Here is a 24,398-nt window from a genome sequence, read left to right as displayed (position 1 = left end):
ATCCTTATAAAGGCAGTGTGGACTCTGTGACACCCAGAAACTCACCTTGTGCTATTGCTTTATGGCCAGGTGAGATACAGGAACCTGCCAATGACACCCCTCCATCTCTCCCTCTCTCCCTCTCTCCCTCTCTCCCTCTGTGTATTTTGATAAGATTCCTTCAGCATGTAAATAACTGAACACCAGGAATATTCATTAGCCTAAGGAGCCTGTTCCTCCTCAGGAAACCACACCACCTGAGCTGCATGCATCTTCTACTCAGAGCAAAACAGGCACATTTTCTTAGTGTAACAATTTTTTTTTTTTATTTCAGTTACTTTTTCACATAAAACTTTATGTAAGCTACAAAAATCGTGAAATGCAGAAATGGTATTAAAACTGCAAACTTAAAAGTTTAGATTAAAAAAAAAATCAGTCTTTCCCTGCTAACAATGACCATTTAAAACGAACCATATTTTGATGGATTCATTTAATAAACATACCATACACTTCTCAAAAATAAATAAAGAACAACATCAGAAAAACCAATACTATCAACAACATGAAGCATTTAATCATCTCTTTTCTTTTCTTTGAAAGACATAAATGAAATTTCTAGGCACAGTTTTAGGCATTATAGAGGACACAGAGGCAATAGGTTAGTGTGCACTGCGCTGTACAAAAATACAGTCTGAATAAATTACATTGCTAGCCATAAGATTAGACTTCACTTACCAATCAGTTCATTGCATGTTTAATAATATACAGTTACATGCTAATCCATATATATCATTTATATTTCAAACACATAGGTCTCTCTATATTTGTTTTTAAAATTTACAAAAGCTAAACGAAGTTGTGCAAGAAATCCAGAAGAGGTGCTGGGTATTTGTCAGCACCGGACGGTATACTTTAAGCTTAAAAAATACAAATAACTAGCCCTGCTTGCAAGTTTGCTATATATATATATTTATTCATATATATTTGGAAGAAAAAAATGGATTTGTTGTGGGAGAGAATCATTCTGCCAGTGAGATAAAGTCAAACAACTGAAATAATGGTGACATGACACAAGCACAACATACAAAATTATTAATTTGTCGTACGTACACTTAGGACACAGACTTGCATCTTTTTCGTGGCTAAAAAAACCCCAAGAATCAGCACAGAGTTGCATTTACCTTTAGTTCTGTTCTGAGAAACAGAATGCTTGCCAAAATTTGCAATGGTAAAGAGGAAAAAAAAGACACTGCACTAGCAACCTAAGCTAAAGGCAGGTACCTAAATCCACATACTGAATGCCCAAACACAAAGGTCCTGAGGAGTCTGAGGTGGGTCCTAGTAGACTGCATCACCTTCAAGAGGAAAAGCAGACATTGGGACTGAAAATCAGATCTTTGACTCAACTGTGAATCAAGAACCTTGTCTTCAGGCATTCACATTTGTAAATTGCTGTGCCTGAACACCTTTCACATTAACAGCCAGTGGCTTGCACAGCACACACCATTCATCTGCATCTGCCTTAGGCCTGGCAGCTGCTTTCTCTCAAACTCTACATAAAGAAAAACAATTTGATAAATTAGTGGCTACGATGTGGGTTCAGCATTGCACCTTCTTGTCAGCACAGACAAGTGCCACAATGCTGGCCCCAAAACACCATCTCCTTAGAAAGGTACAGACATCTTCTCACAGTGGGCTTCTCTGCACTAATCTAATTCCCATGCCAAACTACAATGTTCTCCATGCTGCTAAATAAAAGCAGAATTACACAGCTGTTCAGAAAGATACTGAGTGAACTATATACTGAATAACGGCCTTAAGTCAGTCTCAGGAAATAAAGCAGAGTTACAAATGCTCTCTTGGTGCCTGTGAAATAACTGGAGCCAAGTTTTCCTCCCATCCTTTTTGTTCTCCAGGCATTGCCATGCAGTCCCTTCCATATCAAGCTGTCATTTTGCTCCATCTAATCTAATTAATCACCACTGCTGATTCTGAGTATTCTGCCGCAGTAGTAAAGACTGAACTCCAGAATGTGCCAGAGTTTTATAAACCATCTCCACAAGCCAGCAATACTTGCACAGTGACCTCCTAAAGGCAGCCCTGTGGTCATTGCAGACTCTCAGCACCCTGGAGATGGTGGCCCACACATCAAACACAAGAGATGCCATCTTAACACCCAGTAATTCAGGAGCCTTTTCCATGAACCAGCAAAAACGTTTGTGTAGAGGTGGATGTGCAACCCCAGCATATCTGCTTGTGTAGAGGTCCACAGAGAATATATTTTAAATTTCTCCATTAAAAAAAATAGTTATTTTTAAAGATTACAATTGTATAAAAATATGCTTATAATTAATTGAAAATATCCAAATAAGCAAATTGTAAACAAAAATAAAAGTGATGCGGATTAAATTCATGTGAAGGTTCTCCCTATTTTATCTTGGGTTTAATTTCATGAGTACAGTCTCTGGATGTTTTAAATGGGAAACATACTAGGCAAGGAGTAATCAGATGTAGATAATCACCAAAAAGTCCATTAGAAACACAGTTTTTAAAAACAAGAGATTACCTCCTGAAGTGCTAATGTTTTAATGTGGACATGATGGGGTCTCAGCTGTATTCTTGATGATCAGGGACACTCACAACCTAACCAGATTTTTAAAAAATGGCAGTTTTTAAATTTGCAACACCCTTAGAAAAGAATTTTCAGCAAGTATTATATTACACATGGAATAGCAAGAAGTTATTTTTGTCCAGTTCTACCTTAACTCGATGTGAACTTTTAAGCATTTCCCATAACACAGAGTCTGTACAAGGGCATATACAGAAGACAAACCATTGTGTGTTTATTTTGTAACATCAATCAAAATTGGGGGTACCAATCCAAGACTTTCAAGAATGTGTACAAAGTTAGTATTTTAACCACTGCATCACAGCTCATATTACAATTTTAGGATGAATCATTTCTCTCCCTCTGCATATATATTTGCATTATATATATTCATTTATACTAACAAATACCTTTCAAAAATATAACTGAACTTGATCCATATGCATTCTTTTCATGACAATGTTTGCAAGTTAAATGGTTACTCAGGACAACTGCAATTCATTCATACATTTTAGATGTCCCAGGGACAGAACAGGTCTTTTTCTATTCCCCTTTATCTTCACCCCTCCAGCAAAACATTGAGAGCTGAGACAACTTCCAACTACACAGTCAGAAGCACATGTCTCTGGGTTTGGACTTCCTTCAACAATCTGCTACAGCTGGCACGGTGATGTCGATTACTAATTCATGAAATCCTGTGTGGGTTGGTGGCTTGTTTGGGTTTTTCTTTTTTTTTTAATTATTCTACCAGCAGACTGTTGAATGCAGATATTAGACAAGTCATTAACCAGTTACATTCACTGCCCTCCACACAGTCCCTTGCATCTAATTCCTTAAGAGCGCTTTTGAGCAAGTAACAAGGGGCCAACTCAGCCTATTGTACACGATGCCATTGCCTGCTTATCAGACATCTGAATCCTCTATGATACAGGGAAACTTCTAAATGGAGCCCATACCAGCTGCTTCCCTGAAGGCAATAGCAGATGCTGGCATAGCATTCTCATTCCAACTAGTTTTCTCACAATGATCGCTGTCACGTAGATCCTTTTGCTTGTTGTCAGGAAAAATGAAGTTTATGTATCAGCAGCTTGCAGCATCTGCCTATGAAAGATCAGCAATCCTAGTGTTTGCAGTTCTTCTAAATGGTTGTAAAAGCTGGTTACAGTGTTCACACCCAAAAGGCAAAGGCTATTTTATCAACAGAGCAGACTGTTTGGTGCTCCACAAGTGTTCTAAAAAAACTGTGAGCTAGAAAAGATGGGGTAATCCTTTTTTTAATTTTTCTTTTCATTAAATGATTCTAGTAATAGTCTTCATAGTTCTTAGGGTTCAGACAATAAAGAATGGCACCCCCAAATGAAAATATAGTTGCACCCCATGCCAGGCCATAGCCCCAGTTGAATTCATGGTATATTTTCAAGCTGACCGTTTCAATGAACTTGATTGGGTAAAGGACTAAGCTGCAGACCTGGAGAACAACTGAAAGAGAAAAAAAAATACAAATGTCAGAAGAAGCCTTATTTTGCTTCCCTAAAACAAAGAAAATATCAAATAACTAAAATTCACATTTAGAATGCTTTTGGAGATTCTTAGCTTCTAAGTGCTGCCCTTTTTAAATCACCTTAATTTCATTCACAGACAACAGAGCAGCTCTTCCATACTCCCTTGCTGATCAACAAATATTATGGCTGTGATATAATGATGATCCTTCAAATGTCCACAAAATAAACAGTGAGAGTGGCATTTCCCAAATTCTTTTCTGTTTCTCCTTTGTATTTCAGTTTGCAGTCACTACTCCTTCCATAACAGCAAAACTTGTTCTATTGCCATTATAAATAAGTCAAAACAAGAAGCGAGAATACATATTAAGAAATGTTGCTGAGAATCAAATAATTTACTTAGCCTAGAAATAATTCATTGTCATAGGTGATATATACTTGTGCTCAGCAGAGACTCAGTGAATCACATATTTCATATTCATTACTGTGTTCTGTAAGCAGAATTAATGACATTCTTGCACAGAATACCAAGGAAACTATAAAATTTGATCAGTCACTAAACTTCAAGCCAGCAAACTATTATGAATTTAGGGGGTGGATCAGAAATACTGTGTGATGAAGGAAGATAATAAAACAGGTCAAATCCAAGACATTAAAAGCTTCAAAATCAATACTTCTTACAGCACTGTCTCTGAGATCCACAGACACACATTGGCTATTTCACTCACACACACCCTTGCCCAACTGGCACTTTTCATTAGCCCTGGAGACAAATGCTCACCTGTCCTGAGGACAGGGCTGGTGTGGGGAAATCATACCCCATGTTCATCAGAACCTCAGTGATAAAACTCTATAAGACACTCACTGGAAATTTCAGCTCATCTACCTTAGCCTACAGAGTAGTTTTTGGACCCTTACTTGAGACTGGCAATCTGAATAATGTTTGCACAGTGGATTTTCTGATGTGGATATCAAAATCCTCAGGACTTTTATTTAATTCTACACTTATTGAAGTGTTACTTAATATTATTCCATTTGAATATAATTTTTTGTCTGTCAGCTCACAAAATACTGTGCAACATTTGAGAAACTCTGGCAGGCTACACTGGGAAAAGCACCTATTCTTATGAAAAGATTATGCATTCTAGTTCTGTATAATGAGAGCATCTTTACATCCAAAAGCACCTCAACATATGCTCAGCTTTCAGACACATCTTTAAGACCATTGAAGGTCAGAAAGGATTTCTGAAAATGTATGGAAATATGAGTTTTTCTTTAGTGCCTTCCTGCACTGGGGATTCAGCATCTCTGCTGAGTCAGTGCAGAAGCTGCTCCATGTGTGTCTCTGTCAAGTGCAAACCAAGGAAGTCTCCACCTTCCACACTGCAACATATGAAGTATGCTTAATTTCAATCTACAGATTGGACTTGTCAAAACACAACCAAAAAAAAGTGATTCTCTTGGAAGAGGAACATGTTGCTAAAACAGCAACACACACAAGAGGGTTTTTTGACATTTCCATAGTGAGGGTTCCAGCTTTCCCTACTATTGATCCAGATTTGCTGTTGTAGAACTCAGAGCAAGTGCTGGCAGCAAGTGGCTGGTGGGAGCAGCCACCCTCCATAGCACTGTCATCACTTTGCACTGGTTTTGCCTTCTGTCATTGTTTTTCCCTGTAGAGCAGGAAGGGAGCTGAGCAAGCTAGAGACAGCAGTCAGCAAAGTTATGAGAAATGACCAGCATGACCCCAAAAGATGTTGAAAGCAATGCCTGCAACTTCTGATCTGTTTCTAATGAATTTAAAGGAACTCCATGCTATGCTGACCTGCTAAGGGAAGTGTGTACTATCCTTCTTCAGAAGCACAATTCTTTTCCTGTAGAAAAACCAGGCTGCAAAGGAAATCTTTAAAAATCTGCTATCAAATGCTGTTCAGAGAAGACTAATCATTTCAAACTTGATTGTTCACTCCAAATGTAGACACGTTTTTATAAAGCACTATGATGTTTGCAATATAGGAACAGGAATACCGGTTTTATTCCATTCACATGAAATATAAGCGATTATACATACTCATCATATTAAGCATGCAGAAATCATAAGAAATGCTTTAAAAGTGGGAAAATATAATTTCAGTCATCCTTTTTTTTCTTTGTACAAATGCTTGACTGTAAATTTTGACATCAAAAAACCCACTTATGATGTGGCTTTCTAATTTATCTGTAATTATGAAAATGCTGGTGCTGTCTAGTAAGTTCTGTACTCCTGTTCTCTACCTCCTGCTCATTTCAGATGAGTAAAGCACTTCATTAATCAGTGCTGGGTGTTTCAAAGATTACCTGAAAAAGTAGCTGCAACAATGATAGGAAAGAAAAATTCCTCTTTGCAGTGCCAGGCAAGCTGGCAGTAATGAGAGAGGACATTAATCTCAGAGATTCAGGATGGACATCAACAAGGAAAAAAGTATCCTAAGGAGGGCAGTAAGGGCCCAGGACAACATGCTTGGAAAGGCTGTGACATCTTCATGCCTGAATTTTTTCAAAACTGGGCCAGACAAAGCTGTCACTGTTAGAGACCATGCTGCCTCAAAAAGGAGATTGAGCACATAACCTAAAGAGTATTCTCCCCAACAGTATTTCTTTGATATTATGACTCTTTTTGCTGCCCTGTAGCAACCTGAACTACATTCTACTGAAGTCAGTCCTACTTTTTCAGACCATTCCATCAACTTCACGAAATCAAATTCTGGTTTTCAATGTTTCCACAATTTTTTCCAGTTCCACTGTAAAATTTGTCAACTAATCTTTCACATCTATCTTCGACATCATTATGAAAATAGGTGATAGCACAGAACTAAGGATGAAATTTAACTGTGCTCTATCAGAATTAAAAGATATTTCCTTAAGTATTCTTCAGTTATTATCTGCCACCATTTTATATTTCTCTCTTACCTGTAATATTTTCACTTAGCCACTGTTTTCCCTATCTTGCATGGAAAAGCACCTTGTGAAATGCATTAAAAGCTTGCTAATATTACCAGGATAGTCTTCCAAACACTGTCACAATTGTTAAAACAGTACCAAAAGACAAGCATCTTTACTATTTCTTTTGTTTCTTCTATGGACTTTCAGCAAGCACACTTCCTATTTCTGCCCCTAAATTAGACTTGGTTAGCACTTAGTTAAACAGTAAGTGTACCATGAAACTCCTGCACTGACAGGTTTGTGAGCCTGCACTTTGAGGGCCAGTTTGATTCATGAGCTCTAAGACACCCAGCAGGTCCATGAGCTGGAGACTCCACTAGAGCACAGAGGCACATGAGCCAAGGTGGCTCCCTGCAAGATTTCCTGCTACTGCCTCCCTGTCTGCTCCACATTTTTCTACCAGCTGAGGTGTTTCTCTGCCTCTCAACAATAAAATACATACTTGTCAGCTCTAGGAAGACACATTCACATCTTTTCATTACTTGCTGGCTTATTTTCAGCATCTAGGTTGAATTTTGGTTTTTTGGTCCCTTTCTTTGTCATCTCTTCCAGTCCTACTCAGTCAATCTTCTCCCTCACCTACAGAGTTGCTAACTGAAAGCTGAAGCTGAGGGGAAAAAAAATAATCAAAACTTGAAGGAAAAAAAATAGCCTGGAGCGAACTGTTTAGACTCTTATAAAGCACCTGGAAATAACTTTTCCATTTTGTCCTTTCTTCCACAAAGAGACCTTTCCTACCCAACACCCACACATCATTAAATGTCTCTGGGAAATTCATACCGTGCCCTTTTTCCAGAGGCAGCTCATAGACTCCCAACCAGAGTTACACAGAATATTTGGTCTTGCCAGCACATTCACAGGTCAGAGTGGTGTTTATCCTGAAAGATTTGTGAAATCCACAGATGAAGGCTTGAATCCATGGAAAGCTGCATAAGGCACAAACTGCTACAATTTAACCTTCCCCTCTTCAGTGGGGGATTCTTTCCATAATTCCTTCAAGATACATCATCCATATTCATCTCTACAATTGCTGACATCAAAGATAAAATCTGCAGGAAATGTCTTCTAACAATGTAAGTGTCAAATCCTGAAAGGATTCTCCTCAGATTTGCTAGATAATGAAGAAGAATGGGGCAGGTTGTCTTGGGCTCATCATCTCTCCTCCAATATGCTTCAGGTTATGGCTGCTCAAAATGCACATGCACACACACAGAGGCAAAGGGAAGATGTGAACACCATCAAAAGCTAAAGAACCAATTTAATTTCCTCTTAGATTCAAGTAAGCATTAAAAGCCTTCACCATCAACCTTTTGTAGTAAAGACTAGAAGCAACTTTACGCAGAGGAATGCACATGAAGAGAAACAGTAGGATTTGAGGAAATATTTTCTTGTGGAAAGCCATTTCTTTTTTTAGTACAAACTTAACTACTAAATGAGCAACACAGCAAGACAGGCATGTATGGCTGAATAATTACCAAGTTACTATACAATGTTATGAGAAATGAAGCCAAAGGCCAAACAAATAACCACTACAAAAATTATATAACCCCATTTCCTTCAAAGTTAACTGCCCAGCATACCTTATAAACCTCAGAATTAACACTAAATTTAAGTACTAGTACCTTTATTCATTTAACCAGTACCTTTATTCATTTACCTAAGCAAGCAATGCAACACACAGAACAAAACCAGATGATTTCCACTCAGCGAATCTGATCCTAGGTTGCTTTAATTTCCCAAAAGCAAATGAAATGCAGTCTAGGAATATGTCCAGAGCACATAAAAGTGCATCTTGAAGGGCTTGGTTCCATCAAGGCAATGTTATCAGCAGGGGGCAGCAGGAGCCTTCCCAGAGCTCTGCTTCATCCCAAACTCCTCCAATTCCACATTCTCATCCTCTCATCTCCCTCTAAGTGGCTTTTTTTAACACATCCCAAAGGTTCTGTCATCCTCTTCATTATGGGCTATCAGAAGGGGCTTAAGCTGCTGGCTCCAATGCAGATGTGAGTGACAGGATGAAGGCAAACCATGGTCGGTGAGTCTCAGGAGAATCTGGAACATCCATGCTGACAAAGCCCCAAAGCACCAGAATATATATAAAAGGAGATGATTTGATATTGTAATTGTACCTCACTGGACCAGTCTTACAGACAATTCAGATTCTTAGGTCTCCCTTAAGATTTTGTGATAGTTTATATAAACTGTTCCATTTTTGTGTTTTTAAAACCAAACAGGGACTGCACTGTGACAGCTTGTTAAATTAATAACCAAGCAAGATGACACAACAAAATTAATTCCTTATGGCACAGGGGCATATATAAACACCTTGAAAGATAATCCTATTTATTTTCACATGTAGAGCTTCCAGGGCTCACCTTTGGGTATTCATTTCCCTGCTTTAAAATTGCAAAAGAGAGAACATTAAAATAAAAATGGCTATGCACAAAGAATAAAAATGGGGACATCAAGCAGCACAAAGTCACAGATTAAAAATGGTATTTTAAGATTTATCCTCTGTAGTTTCTCCTGCTGCATGAACTTCATAAAATAATAAATATAATGCAAATAAATAATTGTTTATGAACTAATAATAGTGCAACTGCAAAAATGATTAATGCTGTGCAGAACTTACAGCCTGAGAAACCTCACTGGAGTTAAGACAGAAGTAACCAAACACCTCTGAATTAGTATGCAGAACGAGGCATATCTCCCTCCATGAAGGTTCAGCTGCTCTCAGGAAACGTTTTTAATGATGCCAGTGCTTACCTGCAGCAAAGAGCATGACTGCAACTGGTCTGTAGAAGCGCCTCCGAGATCCCACGCAGATGGAGATCAGCCCAACCAGGAAAGCTATGAGAATAATGGCAGCACCACCCAGCAGCAGAGCCAGAGTAGCTATCTGCCAGTCTAGGGGGAAAAAACACAAAGAGGGGAAAAAATAATTATATAATTTCAGTAAAACAAGCCCACAGGCCTGGCAGAAACTAGAGAATATGAGGAACACACAGGCTGCATTGAGGCTTGAGTAAATAAAGAGCTGTGCCTTGAATTTCTTTTTCCCCTAATTAGTGAATCACCTTCATAAAACAGATGTAACTCAGAAGAAAAGTGCCACAACCTCCCACGCTTACTCAAGCCTTAGTTGGCTTCGTTGGGATTTTGTCTCAAGTAAAACTGAGTAATTTGGTCCCCTGGTTTTTACCCAAGTTAGAATGAGAAATTGAGGCTGGCTCAGAATTAGCTGGTGTAGGGTTAGCTGCCCTCTGTCTGCTGTAACTTTCTCACAAAAGAGAGTGAAACTCAAACCTCTGCATGAGCTGATCAGGATGACACAGCAAGGGAAATGCACAAAGCCCCATCATACACACCTGTCCCTTGGGAAATACCAAGGCCACAGTATGAGTAACAAAACAGAGGAGATGCTCAAAGGTTAAAAAAAAAAAAATTATTTTTCAACACTAAAAGATAGCTGTAAGTAAAGAATTTCTAAAGGCAGTAACATTCATTAGCTGCAGATCCAGTCAAATCTCAAGCCCATTTTAAAATGTCAGTTATCCTCAAGAGTAAGTTTTTCTTCCCCCAAAAACAACCTCTGCACTTGTCCCAGACTATTTTCTAGTTATTCTGATATATAATGGATGCAGTTATAAACAACATATTTGGAGTCTTAAACCACATAAATCAGAATCCATTTGTAAGCTGATGGCCATGATGCATGTGTACAACATCCAAAATCTAACTTAAGAGCTTCTGTGGGACTTTAGAAAGGCACAGGCATTGGGTTGTCTCTTTTCCCAAAAGAATATTACTCTGTCCAGTAGCAGGCACAAAGAAAAAGAATCAGATCACTATTTACTGCTCATCACTACTATTTACTAGTTCAAGAAGATGATATAAATTCAGCTCATGGGAAAAGCACCTATGGATCCTTTGCATCTCACTACTTTGAAAATGCCACCAGTCACGTGATACTCAGAATAAAATGCCCAAGTTCACAGAAAATAAGATTATTATTTCCAAAATAAATTTAGGTATCTTAAGGTTACTAAAACAACAACAACAATGAACACTGTCTTTTAGGAATGAGTAAAAAGCCCTGTTTTAAATAAACATTGGATCCAGTTTCAAGAGGAATCTAATCTGCTGAAGATACAGACAGTGCAGCTGTGGAGTTTGGGAATGGAATGCTGGCAGCTATTACCACCAAAAAGCCCTCACATATTACATGAAATAAAATGAAGGAGATTAGAAGAAGAAAGTGGGTAGAAGAGCTATAAAAGCATTGCTTGAAAATAAAGTGATTTTAAAGGTGTGTTTGTGCAAGTACACACATTTATTTTCATTCTTTTCAGAAATCCAGGCATGTCCTTTACTAATAATTTGATTACTAAGTACTCAACCTTCCAAGATATTTTACTCCTTTTTTTCTTACTGGACTAAACCCCAAGGCTGGGAACAATCTTTCATTCTATCATCAACATGCAATTTCTAAATCTCTAATGCGAGTTCGTTGTGTGTCCCACTGCTACACTATCACTATTGGGATGGAAATATGATTTTAGGACTGGACAGAGATGTTTCAGTGAGTGGTTTTTAATATTAACATGAGCCTTCAGAAACACCAAGAGGTTAATGTACTGATGATTTAGAAAGGATTTTTCCAATAGCAAACTGCATTACAGATATAAAAAACAGACATAAATAAACAGAATGGATCACTTTGGAACAATATGAAAGGAATCCTCGCACTGGAAAACTGCACAGATACAAAGACCAGCCATATAAATCCATATCACACCAAAGTTAAAAGACACATAAAATTGATGAAATAAATTAAAGGGCCAGACAGGAAAACTGAGAAACTAAAATGTTTTGAAAGTCACCATAAATAATTAAATATTAAATGTTATCTTTGCATTTGATCAGGTGCCAAACTCTAATGCAAAGGGATATGTATGACACTGGAGTAGCAGCTAAATGGAAAAAAAGGTTAAGCATCCTATGGCTTTCCAAAGCAGCACTGGAAAAATCACCAAAAAACTGATAACAAATTGGGCAAAGATGATATAAGTGCAGGGTTAGAATAAAGTTTAACTTCCAGGACAAATATATAGATTTTAGAAAGGTTAAAAAATAAACAAACTACCTTACTATAGCACTGATGTGGGAGGTAAAAGGACAAATGAGTGTTGGGAGACACCTACACTCCTAACTAAAAAAGAACTGCCTTGAATAAACAAAATTAATTTATTGAGTAAGACAGCCTACTCAGAGATGCTGACAGCAGGACAAAACCAAGGCTCTCACTGCTCCTCACTACCAGCTGGGGACCAGGCACTGAATGCTGTGCTCTGGGCACATCTGGAATTGCCTGCTTATTTTAGTCCCTTTCACAGGAGCACACAGCGCTACCAGCCTTTGCCTGGAGCTGCAGGGACTTTGGCTGAAGAACATTGTGAAGGTCAGACATTAGTGCATGAAGAATACAAGAATAAACTTTCCTATAGTGGCTGCTATAGTAACTAGATGTTTAAATCTCCTTGTCATCTTGGAAAAAATGTTAACTTTCAATTTGAAAAGCCATTTGATCTGGTGACAAAATAAAGCTTATGGTGGACTAAGAAAGCAAATCTTCTGCATGGGTCTTCTACTTAACAGCAATTTTTTATCTTTCATTTTTTTTTTAATCCAGGCCATTGGTCTTCACACAAAGTAAAAGATCCAAAGAACCACTACCTCTGAAGGCAGAGCACACTGCAAATCAAATATCTATAATATAAACACATAGAGGAAACAGAATTTTTCTACAAAAAGATCTGTAGTGTTTCTCAGACTACGCAAGAGTGATTTACAGGACACAGTAACAGAATGGGATCAGGAGATCGTTGTGTTACACAGTGCTACTGGTACACAGAACATAAACATCATAAACCTACTTTAGAGCAGCCAAAATATGCTTGTATCTCTTCTAGGCATGCACCAATCTTGCAAAGAAGTTACTAATAAGAACTGTAAGTTCAGGAGCCTCAGCAGTTCAGTAAGACTGCTTGTTCTCACAGAGACAGAAATATGAAAAAACAGAAGTAAAATGGGCTTTATAGATGACAATTATTACTCATCTGCATTCAAAACACAATTGGTTACACTTGAAGAGTACACATCAGTCTTTTTCACTGTACACCACTACAGGTTTTTAAACTACACATCTATTATCTAAGAAAAGTACTAGGAACTAGTGAAAAAACTAGTAAAACTCACAGAAATGTTAATAAAATTTTAGACTTGAAAAAGCACTGTGACCTAATATCATGCCCAAGTAAGATTTCCTGTATTGGTTTAGATAAACTAGATTTTTCAAATGTTCCAACATTTTAGCAATACATTAAGAACTACACCAGTAGTGCCACCTATCCCATACAAAATAGAATTAAGACATTTTTGACAATTATTAGGTAACTCAAGAGATTTCTTAAGAAAAGGCTCACTTAATGTATCCTATTTTTAGGTCTGAAATTCCCCAAGAAGCATCCCAATGTCTATAACCATGAGAAAGATATACTGCAGTTCTGACAGCGATTACAGTGTTTGCATATTTTTGACTGTAACAATCTGCCCATAAGTTTGGGGATGTGGGCTTCAGTATTTGGAAATATACATCAATATGAACCTTGGCACTTGAGATCTATTTTCAATATTTGGTGAAAAAAAATTATTAAAATTACCATCTTCAGTTAAAAAAAAAAATAAAAAGCCACCAAACCATGATGATAGAGTTTATTTTCAGTTAGTTCCTCAAACAACAGTCAGTGCCTTTCTGGGGGACAGCTTGGTCTCCTTCCTATTTGGAAATTCTGCCTGTTTCTTAGTGACCCAGAGGCACAGTGTCAACTGTACACTGACATTTCTAACTGTCCTCGCTTCTTTCCCCAAAAGAAATGACCCAAGGCTTTGAGCTGTGATTTTTAATTAAGAGCAGTGCTATTTTCTCAATTTCTTGGACAAAATAATACTTCACTACTAGGAAAATATCAGGGAAAGCCATTAAAGAAGAAGAAATCACATCAAAGTCCTGAAATGTCTATTTTAATAACTAGGTCCTTTTTTTAATACAAGGAAGATCAATGCAAAAGGCTAGTATAGATGTCATGTTTTCAGTAAGGTACCCTAAAATTAAACATTTTTTTCAACATGGTATTCTACCAAGTAAAAGAAGTAGAAGAAGTGGTGGGCATAGAAACATACTGTGGAATATGTGAAGCATTTGTGTATAGGGCTATTCCAGACAGTGCATGTGAAGTGAATTAATTTCTCAAGAAACAGTCAAATATTCCTTTCTTCCATTCAACAGCTCTTCACCAAGTCTTCTCATAAAGGCGGAAGTACCAAAATGCATGCAGCTTCACACATGATGAAGGCAATGTCTGACCTTCTAAACAAAACAAAATCTTGGTAAGAAACAAAACCACAACACTCAAGTAAGTTTTTCTGATTCATTGCAATGCTTCTATTTATCAAGTACCTGACCTCAGACAATAAATACTCTAAGAAATTGCAATATAGCATTTAAAATCAAGAATAATGATTTTGAAACAATGTGTGAAGCAGAGAAACTTGAGGCACCCACACATAAGAAATTAAATGTAACCCAGTGAGTATCATAAAAATCAACTTAAATAGGATAGCTAGAGATATTCCTAATTGCTTCATATTCAAACTTAGATATCAAATAGCCAACAACAGTTTGAGAAGTGTAGTGCATATATAAAAACATAAAAGGCAAACTCTAGTTCCTAGAAGTGCTTTGGTTGCATGATCAATGAGATTTCTTCTTTCTCACCAGGATCATGAGCAGAGGCTTCTGCACAAGGTGAAGGTCCACTGAGTTCTGTGGGAAAGCTGAGGAGCAGCAGGGGCCATTAAGGTCTCACATCAAATTACTCCACAGAGGTCACCTCTGGAGCCTCAGCCTGAGGCAGAATGATGATGTTCAAAGAGCTGCTCAGAAGAATTCTGCCCTGGGTGAAGGGGATGCTGGCTGAAGCTGGGAAGTACCTGTGAGTTCCTGGGTCCACACTCTGTTCCTGTAGAGCCAGCCTGCAAGAGCAGTCCTCTGGGATCCCACAATGGACACTTCTGCTCACTGCAGGCACAAGTGCTCCCTGGCAAGATCCACACCAAACCTTCATAAATTGCTCTAGCCACAGCTTTTCACAGTGGAGCCTTGTACAAAAATGACAATAAATAAGTATTTTCTGTTCACTGATTAATATAGTATGCTTACTAGTGCTGGCTGCTGCACAGACATACTCTGGCTTTTATATTTTTCTTTTTATTTTATGGATTGAGAATAAGATTTTTCTGACGTAGGAAAATTACTTGTGCACGTGGCTCAAGTCACTCAGACACTTGAAAAGCATTAGCGTTACCAGAGCTGCAGAAACCAGCCAGCTCTGGCTAAAAGCACAATTTCCTTGAGAGAACTCACTTTACACCAAAGCTTTCTTTTAAAAGCCATAAATTTAAACAAATGAAAGAGCTACATTAAGTCACAGATATGTTAAAAAGAAGAACATGACATTTTCCCTAAGAAATCTGTCTTTATCCACACACAGCAGCACGTGGGACAAGCCCTGGATAACCCAAGTGCTGCACAACACCCGTGGGACCAACAGGAAGACTTTCCCATAGCTCCAATTCACCAGGACACTGACAACACCCAAAGAGAAATTTAAGCATTTTATGCTGGGTGCCAAAATCCTTAAGTGCCTCCTACGGATAATTCAGAGGCTCCACATAAGGCATCAGTCATTTTGCATTTACTGTACAAGAGGCTTGTAGGATGGTTTAGTGTTCCTGATGCCAAGTGAAGAGTCACTTAAAATCAATCAAAGAAAAAGAGAACAAGCAGAGAGATATCCAGAAAACAGCTTTCTGGTGCAGACCCTGTGTCTTACAGAGGTGCAGAATGCTAATGGATAATGAGGGCAGGCAACCAGTGAAGGAGGAAGGCAGTTAACTCCTTAGCTGCCATACCCTGGGGCTAGAGAGCTTTCCAGAAGCTGCAAGGCTTGCTTCCCAGCCCTTGCTCCAGACTCTAATCTCACACCTCTGCTCCCTTTTCCCAGTGGGATTTCCTGATTGCTAGGGCAGGCTGTAACTGCCCTCCTCTGTCTGCTAGACCCAAGGCACAAAAATATTTATGAGGTCCATGAACAAACAGGTACAAGGAAATCCAGATCTGAGTCTTGCTCCAGAGAGCCTCTTATTTAACTGGTCCCTTCCAACACTCTGTTGCTGTTGGTGCACCTTTCCCCTGATGCACAGGAATGCTGACCATCACTGGATGGTGGCCCAGACTCAGGGCTCTCCCACCTTTGAAGGAAAAAGGCCTTAGCAGCTCCCTACAGAGCTGCAACCCTCTCACCTGGGCTCCTCCTGTGGCTTTCCTCTTCTCAAGAGTAAGGTAGCTTGTCACTATAAGACACGAAACAACATGACGTGGACACACCGCTGTTCTCAAGGTAAAAAGGGAATTTTTATTTTCTGACTCCAACATTTATAGATTTCCAAAAGTGACAGTGGATTGGAGGGTGAAAGTGCCACCTCTCCAATGACACTGGACAAACCAACAGTCTATTAAATTTCTCATCCTCCATAAAAGAATGCAAAACAATGAGTTATTTACAGAAAGTGTGTGAGAAAGTTTGTTACAAGAATGCAAACATCAGAAGGCTTAGAAAATCTTAAAAAATCAGGGTGACAGTAACTGAGATGAGAGAGGAAGAAGTTGACTATTGCAGTCAAGATAACAAACAGCCCACTGGCAGGATGCTCCAGGCAGGAGATGCTTTCCTCCCAACTACCCTCCTCAGCCTGGAAAGGATGTTCTTGATAGTCTGGGGGAAGAACTAGGCAGCCACTACAGCCACTATGCAGACTGCCCACCTCGCCATGGAAAGCACTGTCCTGTGACAGTGTTCACAGGGGTTCTTGGAGAAGGGAAGAGATGAAGGATCTGACTCCATGTTTCAGAAGGCTGGTTTATTATTTTATTATATATATTATATTAAAACTATACTAAAAGAATAGAAGAAAAGGTTTCATCAGAAGGCTAGCTAAGAATAGAAAAGAATGTTAACAAAGGCTTCTGTCTTGGACAGTTGACTGTGATTGGCCATTAGTTAGAAACAACTCTATGAGACCAATCCCAGATGCACCTGTTGCATTCCACAGCAGCAGATAATCATTGTTTACATTTTGTTCCTGAGGCCTCTCAGCTTCTCAGGAGGAAAAATCCTAAGGAAAGGATTTTTCATGAAAAGATGTCTACGACAGTGTCCCTCACCTTCCACCCAAAGATGCCATTGGGAGAGCAGGGGACAATTGGGTTATATCTGTAAAAATATGGTAAGCAACTCTACTGGTGTGTGAAAGAGACAGCAAGACAACAAAATGGTCTAAATGCCTGGAGGGGTGCAGATGCATGAGCAACCTGAACCACAGCAGGTGCTTGCTTACCTGCCCATGGACACACACCTCTCGTGAAGAATCAAGCTTGCATTCCTTATTTATATGAAATATATACCCTTTGCAGAGGTGTGGGTTGGGGTGAGGAATGTTGTATGTCTGCTCTGTGGTCCACTTTCATTTCTAAAATCACCAAGTTCTTTAAACACAGCACAACTGCAAATAAAAAATTAAATGGTGCCATTGTATAGATCTTTATTTTACCATTTATTAGCAACACACATTGCACACTGCTTTTGCCAACAGAGGACTTCAAGACAAGCACAGCATTACAGAAAATCATGTAATCTATAATTCATTCACAGAATAGTACAGCATGTACTCAGGCATTTCCTCTATTGGATACACAGCATTCTTCTGAGATTTGCTTGTTACTATGTCATTTTAATTATTGTATATTCATTCATTCATTCATTCAATAAAAATAATAAAAAACCCTCAAACAACTGCACACACCCACAACTTTGAGAACTTCACAAAAACCTGGAACTCTTAGAACCCTACCATTAGGAAAGAAGTGTGGGAGATGTGTTATACAAGCTTTTCACAGTAAGCTCAGTATTTCTGACCTCTTCTATAAAAGCTACTACTTTTTAGCAATGTGAAATACTATGCTTTGCATTGGAACTGGAAGTAACTATTTTCCACAGTTATCAATGTTCTTCTGGAAGAATGGCAATCTTCTGCAACTTTCAAAACACATTCCATTGCTCCTTGAGAAAAACAATTAGCATTTTAAAGAGTTTGAGGTGTACTTTGCATCAGAACAATGACTTTAAGTGGAACAAGTGAAATACATAAAGCAATAGAGCTGGCTGGACTTTACCACTTCTCCTGTTACTCTGAATCTTATGTGGTCATCTTGGGCCACAAATCAGTAGCAGAGGCAAGGCCACTCTCTATGCAATTCTAAATATAAAAATCTCATCAAATATTAAAACTTCTTGCATTATCCCTAACTCCAGGGACATCATATTTAATAAACAAAACTTAAAGCAATAGAATACATTACTGATTTTAAAATTGCAATGAACAACAGCAGTAGCAATAACCCACTATAGCTACAAGTACTTATTTTTTAAGAGTATTATCACTGATAATGTGTGAGGTGCTCACACAAACATCACAGATGAGCTCTAACCATGTCTCTTACTGCTTGGAGAAGGGTGCCTGCAATGGCAGCTTGCACCATACTGAAAGGTCCAGACTGAACAGGATCTGCTGCTCCCATGGCCTTGGGTCCATTTGTAAGAGAGGGAGCACTCCTTGAAATATTCTTTCTGGGGCTGCTGAGAGTTAAGTTAAGTTAGTTAAGCCAATTCAAGGCATTCTGCACAGTTTGAAAAAGCCAGATAGACATCAGGCATGAACAGAGTGTCAGTCATCACAGAATCACCAAGGTTAATTTAGGTTAGGAAGGGTGTCTGAAAGTCACCTAGTTCAGCTCCCCATGGAAAACAGGGCCAACCTTCAAGTCAGACTCAACTTCAAAATTAGATCAGCCTGCTCAGAGCCTTAGACACTGAGTGTGAAGTAGTATGGCTTTTGATTATATATCCATCTTCAGATACAGTGCTGGGGATGATTATTAGAGTTAATACACAAAATGAAAGACTACAGTATTCAAAACCAGAAGGAATGCTTTATTAATTTCTCCTTAGATTGTATGAGCCTCTTTTTTCAGGTAAGTAAAATCACATTCATTCTTCTGTTATTTTATAGCAAACTACCAGCCTTGCTGAGCTTTTTGCAAATACATGTCAACATCAAATCTGAGCAATGATCCAGATTTTCTAATGAGGAAGCTGCTTTTGAGCTAGCAATTTCCCCTTGGAACAGCTCCTTAGATTCTGAACAAGGACATACCATCCAAGACTATTCTGGCATGTCAATTCTGATATCTGCATCTAATGTGTAATTAAGGTTAAGCCCCTTGAAGTGCTACCGAATGAACAGCCTCTGATGCTGCTTTTATTTTAAGAACAAATTAGAACAAAATTACAAGCATAAAACTAGACTCAAGTTGTTTACTGCACTGTGCTACAGGCTAAGCTTACCTTCATTGTTTGCTCATCACAAAGTTTAATACACATTCAGAGACTCTGTTGCATGTATTTCCTGGAGATGTTTTGTTTTTCAAGTATTCATGGGCAATTGTAAAAGGGCATAATATTCTTGAAGAAATCTGAATGTTGCATAAAGAAATCCACAGGTTGTAAAGTAACAAAGCCATATACCCCACATTCACCAAAATGAATACAGTTAATCAAAACCATTCAAATGTATTTTTGTATGTGCTGTTTTCACAATAAACTGAAAGGCTGCAAAGGAGCCATTGTTTTCTATGAATAGCGTATACACATATTTAAGTCAAAATAGACAATGTTTACCTGCAGGTCAGATTCTGTGGAGCCCTTTATTTCTTCTACATTACATTTGCGTATCTTTGATTTAAAGAGCCATAGTGGCTGCAGTCTGTTGCAAAAATTCAAATTTACTGTTATTAATCTGCAGGAAGAAGAAAAGTACCTGTGATGGTATAGATATATCAGGCAGTTTTGTATGGGATGCATTTAATTTTAATGCTGTGACAGGAATAAATATTCATATATCACTCTTGATAAATCTGTAAATAAACCATCACAAACTAGCTATAGTGCATTTCAAATAAGGTCTAAAAAAATAAATTTGTTTAAAGACACACAAGTTTAAAATACAGTGGGTCTAAAGACAACTTCTGCATTAGCCAAGGTAAGCTTTGATCACAGAAAACAGCTATATGCCAAGACAGGTGGTGAAACTTCAGAGCTTTACAACTGCAATTCTGAATTTCAATATTTTGTAATGAAGCTTTCCACACTGGCAACTTTGTTATTCATCTCCTGAAGTTGCTGCTAGTGGGAGATTTACTCAGATCCTAAAGACTCCAAAAACAAAAAAAAGGCAAATTAAGATGAGATATTTTATAATTTTCAGATGTCAAAAAATTAATTTGACTCACTATTTTACATACTTGAACCATAATTATTGTGAAGTACTTCCACAAGTTTAAAAGTAGTATGTGAGCACACAACACTTGCAAGTTACAAAAAAGCCACTGGAACAGCAAAAGAACAAACGTGAACACATGCTCCAAGCACTAGCAATGCTCCAGGAAAAATGAGATTATTCCCTGCTACAGCAGCCAATGCCACCATGCTCTGTGCATTTCCTTCTGCTCTCCACTACCAAGTTGCCCTTCTGACAGCAGTCAGGGGTCCTACATCTAATTACAACAGATTAAACCTCAAATATGCTTTAACAGCTTCTAGTGTTAGCATGCCCTTGATGGTGCCACTTGAGGTGCTCTCCTTCAAGGGATGATGAAGTAAATCTCTTAAAACCATGGGTGAAGATGCCTTTTTTCCTGTGTGTGCTGCTGCTTCTCACAGCTAGCTGCAAAGCTGCCTGCACTGGTATCAAGCTAAAAGAGCTTTCCCTGTGGGAGCTCTCCACTATCTGCAAAATCCTGCTTGCTGGATTCACAATGTAGGCGGAAAGTGCACTTAAAATATTAATGCCAGCACACAAAACAGTCTCAAATATGAACCCAATCCAACTTGGTGAACTTAGTGGGAGCCCTCCTATTGGCTTTAATGGCAACTGTACCACAGTAGCAAAAGGCAAGAGGAAAACAGTGCAGTTTCTCATATTTCAGGTCTAGTCAGAATGCAGTACTCTGTGCTGAGCATGAGAAAAGTGAAGGGTTTATCCCAGTCACCTCAAGTAAAACAACCATTCACTTCTTCCACAGTGGCTTCTGAAATTTGGCTCTACAAGACTGGAAAGTATTTGAGGAAAATGGGTAAAGCTCATTCAAGGAACTTGAATAAAACTGGATAGGCAGGAATTTGTGCACGATAGAAGAAGGCACCAGCAGAGGACAGACCAGCTTTTCAACATACAGCATGCAATGAAAACTACATCTCATTCCTATCCATCCTCACCCATTCATCTTCCACATCCCCACAGACAGACAGGTGACCAAGAGAGGAACAAGAGAGATTAGTGTCCCTTTATGCTGTTCCATAAGCTGTCCTGCTCCTCTCCCCGTCCCACTTTTGTGTCTGTGTGTGTCTGTACACACGCATGCGTGACGGGAGATGGATGGAGGGGGGAGCCCAGCACAGCGTGTGGGGCTGGGGGGCATTGGAAGCCGGTTCTCACTCAAGCCATCTGAAAAGTCTTTCTGTAATCAAGGGGATACTATTTCAGGAGACAGGGAGAAGGGGCAAAGGATTCACGTTGCTAAGGAGACACGTAGAAGCTGACATTCCTACATAAATTTCCATTTATACCAGGGAAAGAAAAGAAAGCACTCCAAACTTTGTGCAGACACCCTGGTAACTGACTGAAACCGGCATTTCTTTACAATTCATTTTATATTACTTAAAACAAAATCTCAAACAACATTTAAACTCTCAAATATTACTGCACACGACAAAAAACAAAACAAGCACAGCAGCGAAGGAACCTGTGTAATTCCAACTCAAACTGAGATCAGTTATTTCCCAGAACCTATACAAGGACTTCAGAGAACACAGGAAAACAAAACACACCAAGAATATAGTCAGTCCTTTGCTTTCCCTCCCAAAACACACATCTTGTCCCTGCACGATTTACCCAAAGAGCACAGCAATCCAAACAGATGATTTATCAATGCAAGTGTGTGTGTGTGTGGACAGGAATGGGGATAAAAACGATGTGGGGGGAGGCTGGCTGCATTTGCCAGTGTTTCTCTTGGGGCTCCAGAAGTTGCTATCAGGCATAAAGTAAATAAAACCACCCATGAAAACCAAAACAATTACCACACTACAAAAGAATTTACTGAAAAATATTCAACAGGCAGCTTGTTTTTATCATTCACAACCCGTTTTTGAAGTACTCCAAGCAATAGTGAAATGACGTTAAGAAAAACAACAATCTGTGATCAAAGACCTAAAAGGTGAAGTACGAATGAGCATCAAGAAATCACAACGGGGAGTGTGGCATGAAGGCAAAGGAGCGTGAAAGACGATGGGGAGATCAGTACGTGATAGAGAAAGACACACACACACAAGCACACCCGGCGTGATGGAGAGAGTCCAAGCCCAGGCGTCCCCACTCTGGACAAAGTAGCGACCGGTTTGGGTTTAGGAAGCCCCAACTTTCCAGAACCGGAGACGTCTCACATGGGGGCGGAGGGACAGTATAAGATACTCGATCCCAAACAGTTTCTCCACGGAAAAAATAATCAAAACTAGTTCAAACTCGGGATCTTTTGTGACAGTACCACGGCACATAGGGAACCAGTCAGCACCATATGTGACTCGTTTCGCTCGCTGAACCCTCGCACCTCCCGCACGATCCGAGCTCGGCGCTGCCCCTCCCGCACACGCCGCTCGCCGGCAGCGCCGCCGCCTCCGCCCCAGCCCGAGCGCCGGCGAGATGCGGGTCGGGGAGGCTGGGGGAGGACGGGGAGAAGGAGGAGGATGGGGACGGGTGAAGAAGCTCGGAAGGGAAGGGAGGGCGGGCGGACAAAGGTGCAAGCAGGGGGCTCCTGCCTGCGCTGGGAGCCGGGCGGGGACCGGGGCGGCAAAGGGCGAGGCGAGGAACCGGAGGGGACAGCGGGGCACGGCCCGGGCACTGCTTCGGTCTGGGGGGACTGGCCCCAGGAAGGGCTGGCATACACTCCCGAAAGGAGACTAGGGTGAAGGAGAGGCAGCTCGAGGGATGCTGGTGGGTCAGCCAGGGCATGGGGAGGGGAAGGAATTTTCAGTGCCCGGGGTGCGGCCAAGGAAACGGGAGGCGGACGAGGAGGGGGAAAGCAGCAAGGGCTGGCGGCGGAGGGGAGCGGGGCAGCGGGGGCAGCCGAATCTCACCGCTGTTCAGCGTCGACTCGCAGAGCCAGCTGTCCAAGTTGCCGGGCTTGCGGCAGGACTCCCAGAGGGACAGGTAGTACTGGTGGTCCGCCGTCACCCAGGCGGGGCTCAGCACAGCTCCCAGGTCCAGGCACAGCGCCAGAAAGATGCACACCAGCCCCACCAGCTTCAGCGGGGTCAGCACCGAGACGCGCACCTCCTCCATGCCGCTGCCGGCCGAAGCCATGGGGCCCAGGGGAGACCAGGAGGACGCGCTGCCGCCGGCCCCGAGGGGAACAGGAGCGAGCGCCCAGCTCCGCGCAGAAGGGGCGGGCGGAGGGAGAAGCGGCGAGACCAGCGCTGTCTAACGGCGGCGAGAGGCGTTCGCAGGCGGCGGCAGCGCCGCTCCCTCCCGCCCTCCTCCGCCGCGCTCCCGCCCCGGTGTATCAGGTGCAGCAGCTCCCCCGGCCCTCCGGCGCCGCCCGGCCCGGCCCGGCGCGGAGCGCTCCGCCCCGAGCCCGCCCCTGCCGGGGGAGGCCGGGCCATGCTCCGCGGGTAAGGGGCGGGGGCGCGGCCCCTGCCGGCCCCGCTCCGCCCCGCCGGGGCCGACTTTGGGGAACTTTCAGCGGCCGCAGGCGGCGCTCGGAGCTGCTTGTCGTGCCTCGCGTCGATTCCCGCTTCACTGGGGGCCTCGGGCGCGCTGGGAGCGGGAGAGGCGCCGGCTGTGCCCCGGCGGCCCCACAGCCCCCGGGTGTGGCCGGCACTGAGGGGGTCCTGGGCCCGCACCCCCGGCCCCGCCGCGGCACCGCTGCAGCGAGGAACCGGGCGAAAGGAAAGGCCGCCTCGGATGTAGGATTAGCCGTGCCTGACCTTGATTCTTCTTCTGGAGTGACCTTTAAATCACAAGATATTAGTGGAGGGTTT

The 24,398-nt window shown here is 40.9% G+C and overlaps 1 protein-coding gene across 1 annotated transcript; it reads right to left on the bottom strand.

Annotated features, from left to right (window-relative positions):
- Positions 1-528: 528 nt before the first annotated feature.
- Positions 529-23,998, bottom strand: TMEM47 (transmembrane protein 47). The gene is made up of 3 exons (XM_064706851.1): positions 23,496-23,998; positions 9,835-9,975; positions 529-4,066 (listed from the first exon to the last, which is right to left on the bottom strand). Exons 1-3 carry the CDS (start codon positions 23,719-23,721, stop codon positions 3,888-3,890), a joined length of 546 nt encoding a protein of 181 aa, XP_064562921.1. The 5' UTR covers positions 23,722-23,998; the 3' UTR covers positions 529-3,887.
- Positions 23,999-24,398: the final 400 nt, after the last annotated feature.

This window comes from Zonotrichia leucophrys, chromosome 1 (assembly GCF_028769735.1).
Source record: "Zonotrichia leucophrys gambelii isolate GWCS_2022_RI chromosome 1, RI_Zleu_2.0, whole genome shotgun sequence".
Taxonomy (NCBI): Eukaryota; Metazoa; Chordata; class Aves; order Passeriformes; family Passerellidae; genus Zonotrichia; species Zonotrichia leucophrys.
Note: the sequence above shows the minus strand (reverse complement) of the source record. Positions and strands in the feature narration are given on the sequence as shown.

Bases quoted from the DNA above. Each gene is read 5' to 3' on its own strand.
- TMEM47 (XM_064706851.1), bottom strand. From the start codon at position 23,721: ATGGCTTCGGCCGGCAGCGGCATGGAGGAGGTGCGCGTCTCGGTGCTG. The intron at 9,976-23,495 runs GTGAGATTCGGC...TTTTCCCCCTAG, and splicing joins CGAGTCGACGCTGAACAGCG to ACTGGCAGATAGCTACTCTG. The intron at 4,067-9,834 runs GTAAGCACTGGC...TTTCTCTTTCAG, and splicing joins AGTCATGCTCTTTGCTGCAG to TTGTTCTCCAGGTCTGCAGC.